Source organism: Diabrotica virgifera, chromosome 3 (genome assembly GCF_917563875.1).
Source record: "Diabrotica virgifera virgifera chromosome 3, PGI_DIABVI_V3a".
Classification (NCBI taxonomy): Eukaryota; Metazoa; Arthropoda; class Insecta; order Coleoptera; family Chrysomelidae; genus Diabrotica; species Diabrotica virgifera.
In genome coordinates, this window is record NC_065445.1 from 134441302 (window position 1) to 134457797 (window position 16496).

The following is a 16496-nucleotide window of genomic DNA, read 5'->3' on the forward strand; positions in this document are numbered from 1 at the left end:
CCATTAGAGTGAAAACTTAGTCTTTTGCTAGCAGTTGCCGCTAGGGCATCTATGCCATTTCGTTCGTTGCAATTCGGGACTGCACGCTGGGGTTTGTTTTGGTTGGATCGGGGAGAGCAGCATATGTGCCTCCTGATGAGAGACTAATAAGTTTCGAAACCGGTAGAGGTGCTTGCGGCACTCTCTGATTGGACTGGAATATGATTCGGCTGTATTTTCGTTTTGCAACGAAATTGAAAATGGTTATTCATTTTTTTTAAATTTTCATTTAGGTATAGATGAAAATCTCGTATCCTAGCTGATTATTTCCTAATTCATGTATGTAAATACTATTTTCCGCAAATCGCCAGGAAATTTTGACATTCCTGTCAAAATTTCTTGAAGAAAAAGTCAGGACTTCCTTACTGTAAGGAAATGTCATTTCCTTACTGTAAGGAAATGATATTTCCGTACAGTTGTTAGTGTTCTACATAAATGATAGAAAACACATTGCTATTAAAACCTTGTAAATTACCTTAATCATTAAATTTTCTTTATCTGGAGCTTCCTGGATAAATTTTTCAATTTCTTCCTTCGTTAAAATCTTAGATTTCTTTGCCCTATAACCTTGAGCTTGCCGTTTCAATAAAGAACGAAGTTTTGAGTATGTAGATATATCTACATTGTGTTTAAGTGCAAGGGTTGACTTCAGCATTGAATAATTGGCCCATAATGTTGAAGATTTCATCTTTAAACAAAGGTCTAGGAAGTATGCCATTACAACATTTTCTGAGAAAGAACTCGTATTTTTACTCATGCGATAATCCATAAAACGTCTGTATGCATTTTCGTACTTTTCTCTTGATTTCTTTGGCAATAATTCTAATGAAGCAGTATTCACTGCCTCAACCAGCTCTGGAGGAGTCCCAGGAATGGAAATTTCATCATCACTTATCATTTTACTTTCGAGAACACCAGCAATTCAATTTATAAGCGTCAAGTTTGACAATTCAACCTCAATACGTTTCCATAGTAACCCAAGTAATTTTATTAGGAATTTCAAAGCACCGTTTATTTTGGAATAAAATTATCGCGTTTTTTTTAAATCAATCAATATCTGTCGAATTTTAAACGATTTGCGGAAAAATAGTATGTTTACCTCGTAGGAAAAGCCACATTCCTGGACTCTGTGTTGCTAAGTCTCGGCTTGCGCCTCGACTTAGCAATCTTCACAGTCGTCCAGGAATGTTAAGCTTTTCCTACCCGGTAAACAATGTACTATTACTTACTATTATTACATTATTCGTATTTTGTATTATCGTAAGTGTTAAATTCTAAATAAATAAATCAAAATATTTCATTATTTGGATCGTTATATTAATTTATTATAATTATTTAAGTAAAAAAAAAACACTTTTAAATATTATTTTATTAAAACGTAATAACTACCTAAAACTAGGTACTGGAAAAATAAATAATAAATAAATCAATACAAAATAAACTACAGCTACATTAATAGCATAGGCGCAAAATTTCTGGTCAATGCTTTTAAAATGCATTATTTTTTCGAGTCCTGAGACAGCTAATAAGTATTATTTAAACATTTAAACGCAGAATGAAAGATTACATTATTACCGAGGGCCGAAAGTCTCTGAAGACTTTTATAATTTTTATTCTAATATGTTACAGGGGTAAAAGGAAAAGAGAATATTGAGTGTGATTTTTAATTTCAAATATCTCATTCAAAAGAAACATTTTGTTTATTCTAAGGGACTTTCAGACCTCTATAATAATGTAATCTTTCATTCTGCGTTCAAATTTTTCAAAAATATTGATTAGTTTTCTCAGGATTCGAAAAAAATGAATAAGATTAAAGATTATTGGTCCGAAATTTTGTTCCTACGCTCTTTTAACAACTAAAGATGTATTACAACTAAAACAATAGAAATGTATTTGACAGTCTTGTAGTTATTAAGGTATCAAAGTTATTATCCATAATACCTGTGGTACGATCAACGTTAATGCCCGACTAAATAATTTTTATAGGCAAAAAATTTGAAGGATTTTTGAGTTAATTAGTAGATATCTAGATATTACTAGTTTCAAATAAGTAGATTTTTCTACAACCACTATTCCAAATGCATTTTTCTGCACAATTTTATGTTAACAAACTTATTATTTTCTCACAGAATAACTGACAGTAGTGTGCAGAAAAGTGACGTTTCTGTGCCGGAAAGTTGTCTGCATAGTACCATTACATTCCTCAAAAAAATCATAAATATAATTAGGTATAACATTAGCTTCTAATAACGCAAAAATGTACTGGGTGATTCATTAAAACTAAAGATCATGGACTATGCTAGACTTTCGTGTCGCACCCTGTATATTTAAATCTATGTTTATAAAGCGCCCATTTGAATTTAAAAGTTAACGGGTCACAGCATTTTTTAATAATTTTCTAAAATAAGTACACAAACAATTTTATTCCATAAGTAGTTTCCATACTTTCTAATTTCAAAATTTCACCCTGTTTTATTGTTAATTATATTTCGTTAAAATTGGTTGTTAAGCAGCTTTTAAAAATATAAAAATATATAGGGTGTTCCAATAAAAATCAAACATATGGACTCTGCCAGGCTTGCGTCAGTCACCCTGTAGATTTAAATTTATATTTAAAAAATGCACATTTATATATATTAAAATCGACGGGTCCCAGCGCTTTTTATAATTCTTTAAAACAAGGACACAAATAATTTTATTCCATAAGTGCCTTTCACACTGTATAACGGTTTTTGAAATTTGAATTGGATTAGTATGCCTTAAGTGGATGCACTTGTGCATTTAAATTCTAAACAAAAGAATCGGCACATGTTCCTTTTGTCAAAAGATGAAAAGCATTGGATGTCACTAACATTCATCCAGTATAGGCTATTTATAAAAATTTTGGTGGAACCAAACAAAATTAATGTGTTGTTGGTGTTGGGAATATATGGATGAGAAAGTTTTAGTCGATGGTAGATACACTGAAAATATCCGCAAATATCCGATTTATTTAAAGGTACGAAGAAGATACGACAACTCTCCAAAAGGTACGCAAATCGGATAATTATCCGCCGATTGGCAACACTGATAGTGCGGCAGATTCGTGCAAATATTATTATAAGAATTGCACATTTAATGATACAAGCATATAATTTGGTCCACATATACTGTACATATAAAGGTTCAAATTTAGATATGAGGCCATCTCAGATTTTGCCTTTTACAAAAATGGCGGTCATTCAAAATGGGCGACTATAAATACATATGTGACTAATAGCACGATATTTTTTGAATGAAAAGTCCGATTTTAACCAAATTTGGTACATGGGTTCTTTTTGTAATTTACAAGATCGATGTCGTGAACTGGAAGAATCGGTTTACCAGAAGTCATTTTTTCTGGTTTTTTATGTAAAACTATTTTATAATATGTAAATAATTTATTTTCATTCTTTTCACCCTCTATATACTAATTTTTCAAAATGGTAATACCATAATTGAAAAGAGCGTAAGAATATGTTTTAGGAAATATTTTGAACTTTTTAGTTACGTTAATTACCATTTAATAAATGCATAACGTATCTTCACATATACCTATTTGTGGCAGATTCGTGCAACTATTATAAGAATTATTGTGCATTTAATGGCAGAAGCATATAATTTGGACCACATATACTACACATACAAAAGTTCAAATTTAGATATGAGACCATCTCAGATTTTGCCTTTTACAAATATGGCGAACATTCAAATTGGCGGCTACACATATGTGAATAGTAGCACGATAACTTTTGAACGAAAAGTCCGATTTAAGCCAAATTTGGCATCAAGGTTTTTTTAATGAATAAGATCGAGGTCTTGAACCGGAAGAATCGGTTTACCAGAAGCTATGTTTTTACTGCTTTTTATGTAAAAATATGTTGTTTTTTTATTCAATTCTTTCACCCTGTATATATTAAGTTTTCAAAAAGGTAATACCGCCATTGAAGAGAGTGTAAAAATATTTTTTAGGAAAGATTTTGACATTTTTAGTTATGTTAGTTACTATTTAATAAATGCATATCGTATCTTCACATGTACCTATGTGCGGCAAATTCATTTTGAATGCCCGCCATTTTTGTAAAAGACAAAATCTGAGATGCGCTCATATCTAAATTTGAATCTTTGTATGTGTAGTGTGTGTGATCCATATTTTATGCTTTTACCATTAAATGTACAATAATTCTTATATAATTTGCATGAATCTGCCGCACATAGGTTCATAAGTACATAATATGAAGATACGTTATGTATTTATTAATTGGTTATTAACATAACTAAAGAGTTCAAAATATTTCCTTAAAAATGCTTTGACACCCTTTTCAACGCCGATATTAACTTTTTGAAAAATTAATACATGCAGGGTGATAGAATTAGTAAAAAAACATCATGTTTTTACATAAAAATCAGGAAAAAAACAACTTCTTGTAAATCGATTATTCTGGTTCAAGACCTTGGTCTTACACATCAAAACAAGAATCTATATACCAAATTTGGTTGACGTCGGAGTTTTCGTTCAAAAGTTATCATGCTATTAGTCACATATGTACAGTCGCCATTTTGAACGCTCGCCATTTTTGTAAAAGGTAAAATCTGAGATAGATATATATATATATATATATATATATATATATATATATATATATATATATATATATATATATATATATATCTAAATTTAAACCTTGATGGGTTACGTGGTCCAAATTATGTGCTTCTACCATTAAATGCAAAATAATTCTTATAATATTTGCACGAATCTGCCACACTTAGGTACATGTGAAGATACGTTATGCATTTATTAAATGGTAATTAACATATCTAAAAGGTTCAAAATATTTTTTACAAAATATTTTTACGCCCTTTTCAATTGCGGTATTACCATTTTGAAAAACTAATATATACAGAGGGAAAAAAACATATTTTTACATAAACAACTAATAAAAACACAACTTCTGGTAAACCGATTCTTCTGGTTCACCATATCCATTTTGTAAATCAAAAAGAGAACCTATATACCAAATTTGGTTGAAATCGGCCTTTTCGTGCAAAAGTTATGGTACTATTAAACACATATGTATAGGGGCCATTTTGAATGCCCGCCATTTTTATAAAAGGCAAAATCTGAGATAGCCTCATATCTTAATTTAAACCTTTATATGTGTAGTATATGTGGTCCAAATTATATGCTTGTATCATTAAATGTGCAATTGTTTCACATATCGGCCGCACTAGTATACTTAGTGACATTAGAAGTGTTACACGCAAAAGGAATAATTTCTTGTAATGAATTTTTGACAACATCAAGAACATCAACAACATCAGTAAATTTACATCAAGAACGAAAGGATAAAGGCAAGAATTTTTATTAACATGTAATCAAAAAAAAATTGTGTGTTTGGAGAACCTGTAGCTGAATACACTCCTGTACACGTCTAGATATTGGCAAAATGAGATGATCAATGTCTGCTTGTGGCACCTCGTTCCAAGTAACTTGAATTTCATAGATTAACTGTGCCAGAATCTGTGGAGGATGGTGCAAAGTGGATAGTCTCCTTCCCATCATATCCCACACATGCCGTTTTCAGATTTGGATTTAGGAGACAAGGCTACATACAAGTTAATAGGTAGATCGGTTCCAAGTATTGCAGGGACGGCGACGAACAGACGAAACAGACTTTGCAAATTTATAAACGAAAGCAAAATTTTCTTTATTTCTTCTTTGATTTATTTTTAATTCTTTTATTATACCAGCCCTTATAAAAAGGTAATACTGAAATAAATAAGACCAGATCTTCGTCCTACGCCAGGTGTTGGAAAAACTGGGAATTCAACCGCGATGTACAACAAATCTTCGTGGACTTCAAACAAGCTTACGATTCTGTTAGCGGAGAGGCATTGTGGGAGACTATGGGAGTACCTGGAAAGCTGGTACGATTAGCAAAGGTGAGCACGGAGAACGCTTCCGCACCAGAATTGGCAGCAGCACGTCGGAGGAATTCCTCATTGGCACCGGGCTTAGACAAGGAGATCCTCTCGCCCCCCTGCTGTTTAACTTTGCACTGGAACATGCAGTAAGGAAAGCTCAGCCACAACTGACAAACGGATTTGCCGCCCAAGGATCAAAAATATTATTAGCCTTTGCGGATGACGTGGACACAATTGCACAATCCACCAGAGATGCAAAAGAAGTTTTCACCCTATTCGAGAACGGAGCCAAGGAAGTTGGTCTTAAGATCAACGAGGACAAGACCAAGTACATGGTGGTTACGAAGAACCCAAGACCAAGGGTTAGACAAAACGTAACAATTAATGAATACAATTTTGAAGTCGTCAAAGAATTTAAGTGCCTGGGAGCGATCATAACCTCTGAAAATAAATATGAAAAGGACGTGGCAGCCAGGATCATTGCAGAAAACAGGGCATATTACTCATTAAGGACCCTACTTAAATCAAAAATACTCTCAAGACCAGCAAAAATAAGAGTATATATAAGACAATAATTCGTCCCACAATAACGTATGGAAGCGAAACATGGACTCTGAATCAGCGGGAAACGACAAAATTACTGGTACTTGAAAGAAAGATACTGCGGACTATCTATGGGCCTTGCAGAGAAGAGACAATAGGAGAATGGAGAAGAAGACACAATGATGAACTCCAGACAATATATGGAGATGAAAACATAGTACGCTACATTAAAGCAAACAGATTACGATGGGCGGGTCACGTGCTAAAATCAAGTGACGAAAGACTTCTGAACGCCACATTCTGGGACATTCCCGATGGAAAAAGGTCAGTTGGACGCCCAAGAAAGAGATGGAAGGACGCAGTAGCCCGTGATCTACGCAAAATAGGAATACAGCAATAGGAAATAGCTGCTCAGGACCGACAACAATGGAGGGAAATGATGATGAAATAAATATGCAAATCAAAGGAATGTAATATTCTTACGTATTTTGTTTAAATATTAATAGAAAAATACACGTATCTTTTTAGTATTTCCTGAGGATTCGAAAATTTAAAAAATTTTCACATTATTGACTAGACTCTTTTGCATATTGAAATGTTTATTCATAGATGTTGTATTTGCCACAAAATGTAGTCAATATTGATTTAGATTTCGAATTAATTGGATTCAGTGGAGGATCCAGAGGGGGGCTCACGAGGTCATGATCCCCCCAAATTAAATTAAAAATCAATTCAATAATCCTAAAAAAAAGAAAAACCGAGAGCTGTCAAACAAAAAAAATTTAGGCCCATCCAAAAAATAAAAAAAACCCACTTATTATAGGGGTGGTAAGACTAAGTGACCCTGCATCAGAGAAAAGTAATTAAATGGTCCTCAAGATCCATGATCCCCCCTCCCCCCAAATTTCTGGATCCGCTACTGACTGGATTAGGAGTAACTGTTTTTTATTTAAACACAACCAAAACAAAAAACCTTTTTTGATAATTACTTTACTTCCCTTCTTAAAAGAATCCACCCAATTATCACGGAGACGTTGTAACATTCGTTGGAATAACACGAGACAAACCAGCACAGCGTCCAATAATTGCCATAATGCAGACATCACAAAAGCTTAACGAAGTAGTATAGTGCGGGTATTACCAGGACAGTGATGGGCACTATAGTTTCAGTTTGAAATTAAAGAATGGAAATTACATCTCATTTAGAAATGAAATGTCTGACGAATAAACAGCATTCATAACAGATATTTCCACAAACAGATTATTGTTGATGTGCTTGAAATGAGTTCTTGAACATGCGGGGCTATGGGATGTTGTAACGTGATGGAATGATTATCTCGGTAGCAATCTTGGTATATTGTTGGGTCAATTGTTCATAATAAAAAACTTTATTTAATGAATAAATAAATGAATAATAACGACAAGTTTGTTCTTATTGTTCTTTTTCTTCATTATCTTTTGGCATCATAGTCCTGGATGGGTTTTTGCCTGTCTGACTGTCCTTCCATTCAGATCTCTCTTGTAGCCTTCTCCTCTATTGTATTATGTTCACGGTTTTTAGGTCGTTTTTACTATAAGGAAAAAAAGAAGAAGAAAAAACGACAAAAAAAATTTGTTAATTAGTGAAAAATTCCCGGGAACCGGATTATCGGAACAGCATTTCAAAATTTATAATCCCCGTGACGTTATTAAAAAAAATTAAAAACAAATTAGAACAATTTTCAAATGTCATTTTAGAGGGGAGTTAAATTAAAATTTGAATTTATCAATACATTTATCGAAAATATACATAAAAATAAAGTAACGAGGTTTTATACAGTTTTATATTCTTTTGGTAACAACCGCGTTTTTGCAATTGAAAATATAGTAACATTTGATAAACAAATGAAATATCTCATAAATTATTAAATATTTTTAACCATTTTCTTTCTCTTAATACTGGTAATATAGCCCAACTTCTCCTATTAAATAAAATAAAATAATTTATAGTGCTTATTTAAACCGCAAAAAATACTTTTATGCAAATTTGATTTTTAAATTTTATATATAATTATTTAAATAAATTGGGGGTCAAATTTAATTGAGTAAGTCTTAGGTGAACGATTTGTCCTTCAGCTTTGTAGAAAAAACCCTAAAGACCTTCATTAAAATGTAAATTACCTCAGCAGTTAAAAAAGTAAATATTGTGCCAAAATGACCTCTTTTTAATTATACAGAGAGTCTGTAAAGTGGAATAAATTCAATATCTCAAATACTAATTGTTTTTTTGGAAAATGCTCAGACCCGTCGATTAGTATTTCAAATTGTCCTTTTTGACATTCAAAAAAAATGTATACAGGGTGTCCCAATTTAGAGATATGACGTCATCGTCGATTTTCTTAAATGGCAACACTGTCATTTTGATAGCTAATTTGATAGGGTTTGTAAAGTTATACATAACTGCAAAATATCAAATTTTTACTCTCTACCATTTACAAGATAATAGAAAATAACAAAGTTATATCTGTAATTTGGAATATATTCAATAATTAAAATACTAACTGTTTTTTTGAAAAATGCTCAGACCCGTCGATTAGTATATCAAATTGTCATTTTTGACATATAATAATAATGTATACAGTGTGTCCCAATTTAGAGATATGACGTCATCGTTGATTTTCTTAAATGGCAACACTATCATTTTGATAGCTATTTTGATAGCGTGTGTAAAGTTATACACATCTGAAAAATTTCAAAATTTTATTCCCCACCATTTACAAGATAATAAAAAATAACAAAGTTATGAAGAACAAGAAGTAATCAAATAATAATTGAATTTATTTATTTCAATTAAGCAAATGCTCATAACGTTGCCCATTGACAATTTGACAATAATTGAGGGCAACATTATGAGTTTTTGCTTAATTTATTGAAATAATTAAATTCAATTATTAGTTGATTACTTCTTTTTCATAACTTTGTTATTTTTTATTATCATCTAAATGGTAGAGAATACAAATTTGAAATTTTGCAGTTGTGTATAACTTTATACACCCTATCAAAATAGCTATCAAAATGACAGTGTTGCCATTTAAGAAAATCAACGATGACGTCATATCTCTAAATTGGGACACCCTGTATACATTATTATTATATGTCAAAAAGGACAATTTGATATACTAATCGACGGGTCTGAGCATTTTTCAAAAAAACAGTTAGTATTTTAATTATTGAATATATTCCAAATTACAGATATAACTTTGTTATTTTCTATTATCTTGTAAATGGTAGAGAATAAAAATTTGAAATTTTGCAGTTATGTATAACTTTACAAACCCTATCAAATTAGCTATCAAAATGACAGTGTTGCCATTTAAGAAAATCGACGATGACGTCATATCTCTAAATTGGGACACCCTGTATACATTATTATTGAATGTCAAAAAGGACAATTTGAAATACTAATCGACGGGTCTGAGCATTTTCCAAAAAAAACAATTAGTATTTGAGATATTGAATTTATTCCACTTTACAGACTCTCTCTGTATAAACAATGATTCCCTTATATGATTTGGATACTTTCTTGAAAATATCTTTTGTACTCACCTAAACTTTGATATAAAATTGATTTTAGTTATAAAACTTTAGGTTTTATTTAAAATAGATTCCCCATTTTGTGCATTTTTGCGTTTGTGTATTGTGTGTTTATATTGCATTTTAAACAAAAGATGGTTACCCATTGACATTTTTTATAAACAAGAAACTTCACAAGAATAAACAAAGGAAACAATAAAATACCAAAAGCAATCCAGAAACACTTCCTAGAGGATTTAAAAGATGAGAACAATACCATATTATATAAAGGGCTTATCAGAAATATTAAAAAGGATAGGAAATATGTAAAAGACCACAACAACATTCAAAACAACCATGGCACTGATCTATCCTGTCCAAAGCCAAGCCGAAAAACACACAAGAAAGATCAAAGAACTGCATCTATAAAACATCCTGAGAATGTAACAATTTCTATGTGGTAGAAACGAAAAATTACCAGATCCATCTTCTTTTTTTTATTGACCATGTCGGCCTTCGACGGTAATCCAGTAATCAGTATCGAACAACCTATAAGACTAATAACAATGATTAATGACACGTCACTAAGGTTCTAAAAAAATAGTTTTTAGTAAATTTGCCTACTGCGGTTGGACCAATTACAAACAAGCATTACAGCGCCGTTTTGAATTACTCCTCCTAGTTTAAAAACAAAGATAGATTTTTCCCTTTCCCTTTCCCAAATTTTTCCCTTTTCCAAATAGAAGGGATTGAAAAGATAAATTTTGATGAATTTTTTCAAACCCAGTTTATAATACTACATCCATTGTATACATAAATTTGAAAAATATCGTTAAAATACTAACTATGAATAATTTGCAACTTTATGTAGGTATTTATCATAATGCTTAACATCAAATTGTGAAATCCAAAAATGTCAGGCGAAGGTGCAAGGTGTAGCATCTGTGATGTATGCAAATAGGTAGTATTCGGAACGCACTCAAGTTGGTAATATTGTAAGAGTGACGTGATAGTGACAAGGACAGTGAAGCGGAAATAAAAAACCATTCTGAATCTAGACACGATAGATACAAGTTGTTTCATTATAACCTATCCTCCAAAGTTAACCTAGGAACCCTACCACGTGTTACATTATAACATTACATGGTGCCGAAACCGTAACCAAACCGAAGAAAAACGTATATAAGAAGCATAATGGAATTCAAGGCAGCAATAAATTCCATGCAGATGTCGGGTAACGTGTATGAAAATTGGAAATTCTTCATACAAACATTCAAAAACTACTTACAAGCTACAGAATTAACAAAGAAACCTGAAATAACCCAGTGTGCACAGCTATTACAGTTAATAGGGGACGAAGGGTTCAAAATATATAACACGTTTAAGTTCTCAACAGAAGAAAAAGACAAGTTAGAACTGTTAATAAAAAAATTTGAAGCACATTTCAAGCCAAAAAGCAACGTGTCAAATGCAAGGTATTGCCTGTTCACCAGAAAACAAGAAGAAGGTGAGTCAGTAGACAAATTTATAACAGATATTATAAACAAGGCAAAAAATTGTGAGCTAGAGAATTTGGAGGACAGTCTGATTAAGACTTGCATAACTTGTGGGGTAGCAGATGAAACGATGAGACAGAGACATTAGAAGAAGATGAGATGAGCTTGGAAAAAGCAATCAATCTGTGTAAAAGTATAGAAAGTTCGAAAATCCAGTCTGAAAAAATGAAGTCAGAGGAGGTGCACTACGTAAAGAAAAGAAACTTCAATAAGAAATATGAAAATAGAGAACAGTGGGAAGACAGAAGAGTGAATCCAACTCATTCGAAGTCCCAAGACGGCCAGTTCAATGGTAAATCTGGAAGCAGTTTAGGGTGCAGTAGGTGCGGAATGGAGCACAGAGGCCAACCATGCAAAGCATATAAAGCTAAGTGTAATTTATGTAATAAAATAGGGCATTATGCAAAAAAATGTTTTCAAAAACAAATTAAGTATGTAGATGTAGATGATTCAGAATCAGATGATTTGTTTATAGGCTTGGTAAATACTAAAAATAGCAGTTTTGATGATGATTTCATGATAAATTTTGAAGTTAACAAGCGTAAATTAAGCTGTAGATTAGATACAGGGGCAATGGCAAACGTAATATCAATAAATAAGTTAAATTCTCTAGAAGTTAATGTTGAACTACAGAAAACAAACTGCAAGTTAACGACATTTTCGGATGAAACACTTAGGGTCATTGGAAAATGTAGTTTAGAATGCAAGTATAAAGATAACATGTACAACATAATGTTTTATGTGGTAGAAATTAATTCACCAACGGTATTAGGTCTTCCTACATGTAAAGCTTTAAATATACTACAAAGAATCAATACTATAGAAAAAAGTGAAAATAATTTGAATTCTAGAGAAGTTACATTTAAAAATGATTACTCTGATGTGAAAAAAATATTTAAAGAAGTTTTTTCAGGTATAGGCTGCTTGGATGAGCCATATAAAATCATGCTAAATGAAACTGCACAACCAGTTATACATCCTCCAAGAAAGATTCCACTACAATTAAAGGAGAAACTAAAACTTGAATTAGCTGAAATGGAGAAAAATGGAATAATTGAGAAGGTTGATGAACCTACAGATTGGGTCAACTCGATAGTCTTGGTAAGAAAACCAAAAAGTAATTCCATAAGAGTTTGTATAGATCCTAGAGACTTGAATAAAGCTATCAAAAGAGAGCACTTTCAACTCCCTACGATTGATGAAATAGCTGCAAATTTAAAAGGTAACGTTTATTTCAGCAAGCTTGATGCCTCAAAAGCATTTCGGAGCATAAAGCTTGATGATGAAAGTAGTAAATTATGTACTTTTAACACTTGCTATGGTAGATATAAATTTTTAAGACTGCCTTATGGCATTAGTTCAGCAAGTGAGGTGTTTCACAAAAGATTCAGTAAAATATTTAATATGGAGGGTGTAGAAACATATATTGATGATTTAATTGTTTATGGCTCATCAAAACAACAACATGATAAATGTTTATATCAAGTTTTAGAAAGAGCTAGGATAAATAATGTCAAATTTGATTATGAAAAATGTAGTTTTGGTGTAAAAAATGTAAAATTTTTGGATTTAATTACAATAAAGATGGTCAAAGTGTTGATAGTGATAAAATTAAAGCCATTCAAGATATGAAAAAGCCAGAAAATAAAAAAGACATACAGAGATTATTAGGAATGATAACGTATTTGTCTAAACACATAAAAAATTTGTCAGACTTAACCGCACCTCTTAGGGAATTAATTAAAGAAAATGTAGAATGGCATTGGTCACATAAACATGATGAATGTTTTAGTAAAATTAAGGAAATAATTTCAAAAAGCCCAGTATTAAGACATTTTGATATAAATGAAAAGTGTTTAATATCGGTTGACTGTTCAAAAGACTCAATAGGAGCTGTACTCTTACAAAAAGGTCAACCAGTAGCTTACATATCAAAGGCTTTAACTTTAACACAACAAAATTATGCACAAATTGAAAAAGAACTTCTTGGAGTTCTGGTGGCATGTGAGAAATTTCATAATTATATATATGCTTCCAAGTTTGATATAGAAACTGATCACAAACCATTGATATCCATAGTAAAGAAACCCTTAATGAATGCGCCACCACGACTTCAAAGAATGTTATTTAAATTGCAGAGGTATGACTATAATCTGATGTATAAAAAAGGTAAAGAACTATATATAGCTGATACGCTATCGAGATGTTGTTCGGAATTGCCTGTAATAAAGAATGATTTAGATATTGAACTAGAATCACAAATTTGTTTAGTAAGATTAAACATTAATGTTTCAAACAATCAACTGCAAAAAATCAAAGAAGAGACTAGCAAAGACAAAACTTTAATTGATCTAAAGACTTTCATAAAAAAAGGTTGGCCAAAAGAATTAAATAATGTACATAAAGATTTAAAAGCATTTTTTAAGATTAAAGATGAAATAACCTTCTTTGATAGTTTGTTGATGAGGAATAGTCAAATTATAATTCCTCATGTAATGAGAAAAGAAATGTTAAAAAGAATTCACTATGGCCATCAAGGAATAAATAAATGTAAAATGTTAGCTAGACAATCATTATATTGGCCTTCCATGACAGTTGACATTGAGAATGAAGTTAAAGGTTGTCCAATTTGCCCACAATTTGAAAATGCAAAGAGAGAACCTTTGACTCCACACAATATCCCAGAACTCCCCTGGGAGGAAGTTGGCTCTGATATATTTTACATAGGTCAAAAAAGTTATTTAATGGTGGTAGATTATTACAGTAAATATCCAGAAATTTATTTGTTGAACGATACAACCAGTTCAACTATAATTACACATTTAAAATCGATATTTGCTCGTCATGGAATACCAAAAATATTTTACTCTGATGGTGGACCACAATACACAGCCAATGAATTTGTTAAATTTTGTCAAGAATGGGAATTTAAAAGCATAAAGTCAAGCCCAGAAAATCATAGATCTAATGGTCTAAGTGAAAGATATATTCAAACCTACAAAAAAGCGCTAAGAAAATCTCTTAGAGATGGTAAAGATACATATTTAACATTGCTACAACTTAGAAATACACCAATTGATTCAAATTTACCATCACCATCTCAACTTTTAATGTCAGAGTACTTAGAACTCAGATTCCCACCACTGACAAAATTCTAAAACCAAAATTATGTAATGCTAAAATAGTAATCAGCGATTTTCAGAAAAGACAAAACAGTCAAAAAGCTTATTATGATAGAGGGACAATAAATTTAAAACCGCTTAAAAATAATGAAAAAGTTTATATTAAAGATAAAAACAAATTGAGAGGTCTTATCACACATAAATTAAGAGATAAAACCTACTCGATTAAATTAAGAGATTCTGGGTCAGAAATTGCAAGAAATAGACAATTTTTAGTTCGCATTCCTGCAACTTCTGACGATGAACATTCAGATAACGAATCTGAAACTAGTGAGTCACAAAATTTTGAAAGTGTCTCTGATAACCATTCTGATCATCACTCTCCAATAAACTTACCTCCACAAACCTCTTCAGGTCGAATTGTTAAAAAACCTGATAGACTAGATTTATAAGTAATTTTATTATAAAATAAAAGGGGGTAAAGGGTGAATGAAACAATTGTGGAAATTTATAAATGTTTATTTAAAGATTTGTTAAAGAAAGTTATGTTTATTTTGTCATTATAAAAAGAGGGGGATGTGATGTATGCAAATAGGTAGTATTCGGAACGCACTCAAGTTGGTAATATTGTAAGAGTGACGTGACAGTGACAAGGACAGTGAAGCGGAAATAAAACGAGAGGATCTGCGTCATAAAGTTAGCGAAACGGTTTTTTTAAAGTCGTTATTTTGACTTCTACCATAGCTCAAAAAATTGCACCTCGTTTGCGGATAATTGCACCATTCAAAATTTCATTTGCGGAGTTTCCGCTTTCGAGATATAAGCAAATCAAAAGTGGAGATTTCGGCGCAGCGCTAAAAATAAATGTCGATTTTCAGGGTATAAAATGCCGTAAAGTCACTAAATAACCATATCAAAAAATTGCACCTCGTTTGCGGATTATGAATAAACTGGTTTTAATTGAAAATTGTGAAAATTGAAAATGTTATAAAGGAAAAATGTTGTTAATGTTGGTTGCCTATACTGTAGGGGCAAAGGTATGCCAGAATAATTTTCACTTTTGGTAAACCTAAACTGTAAGGCTAAAAGTAGTATGTACCATAGTCAAAATAACTCCTCCTGACTTAAAGGTAATCCCTCCTTTGAAATTTCATTTGCGGATATTCCATTTTTAAGTTATATCAAAATGAAATTTCTCGGGACAGCGCCAAAGTATATATTTCCATTATCGGGATATTTATTAAAAGCTGTAAAAATAACAATAACTATATCATTTAATTTCTTCTGGTTTGAGGATTACGAATAGACCTGGTTTAAACTAAAAATCATAAAGCTTAAAAAATTTCCGAAGAAAAAATTTTTCCATTTTGGTGGTCCTAAACTGTATTTGCAAAAGTATTATCTGTATTGTAATGTATATCTAAAATAATTGCTACTGACCTAAGAAAATCCCTCCAGTCGAAATTTCATTTGCGGATTTTCCGTTTTAGAGTTATAAAAAATAAAAATTTTCGGCGCCGCACCAAAGTGTTTATTTCCTTTTTGTAAATATCAAAAGCTATAAAACCACTAAATAATCATATCTTTTAATTCCTCCTCGTTTGAGGATTATGAATATACCTTTTTACTAAACTAAAATTTTTAACTTTTAACTAAAAATCATAAAAATTAAGAATTTTCCGAAGAAAAAAGATTTCCATTTTGGTGGGACTAAACTGTATTAGCAAAAGTATTATCC

General features: G+C 31.5%; 2 protein-coding genes across 3 annotated transcripts in view; one reads left to right on the forward strand and one right to left on the reverse strand.

Moving 5' to 3' along the window:
- LOC114327483 (uncharacterized) overlaps nt 1–16496 on the reverse strand; it is a 251830-nt gene that overhangs the window by 69116 nt on the left and 166218 nt on the right. The window lies entirely within an intron of this gene.
- The window catches only part of LOC126882565 (uncharacterized), a 33443-nt gene continuing 28682 nt past the window's right edge, over nt 11736–16496 (forward strand). Inside the window, exons 1-2 of the mRNA XM_050647536.1 lie at nt 11736–12009; nt 12112–12420. Coding sequence (XP_050503493.1) covers nt 11736–12009; nt 12112–12420 — 583 coding nt within the window. The remainder of the gene's footprint in view (nt 12010–12111; nt 12421–16496) is intronic.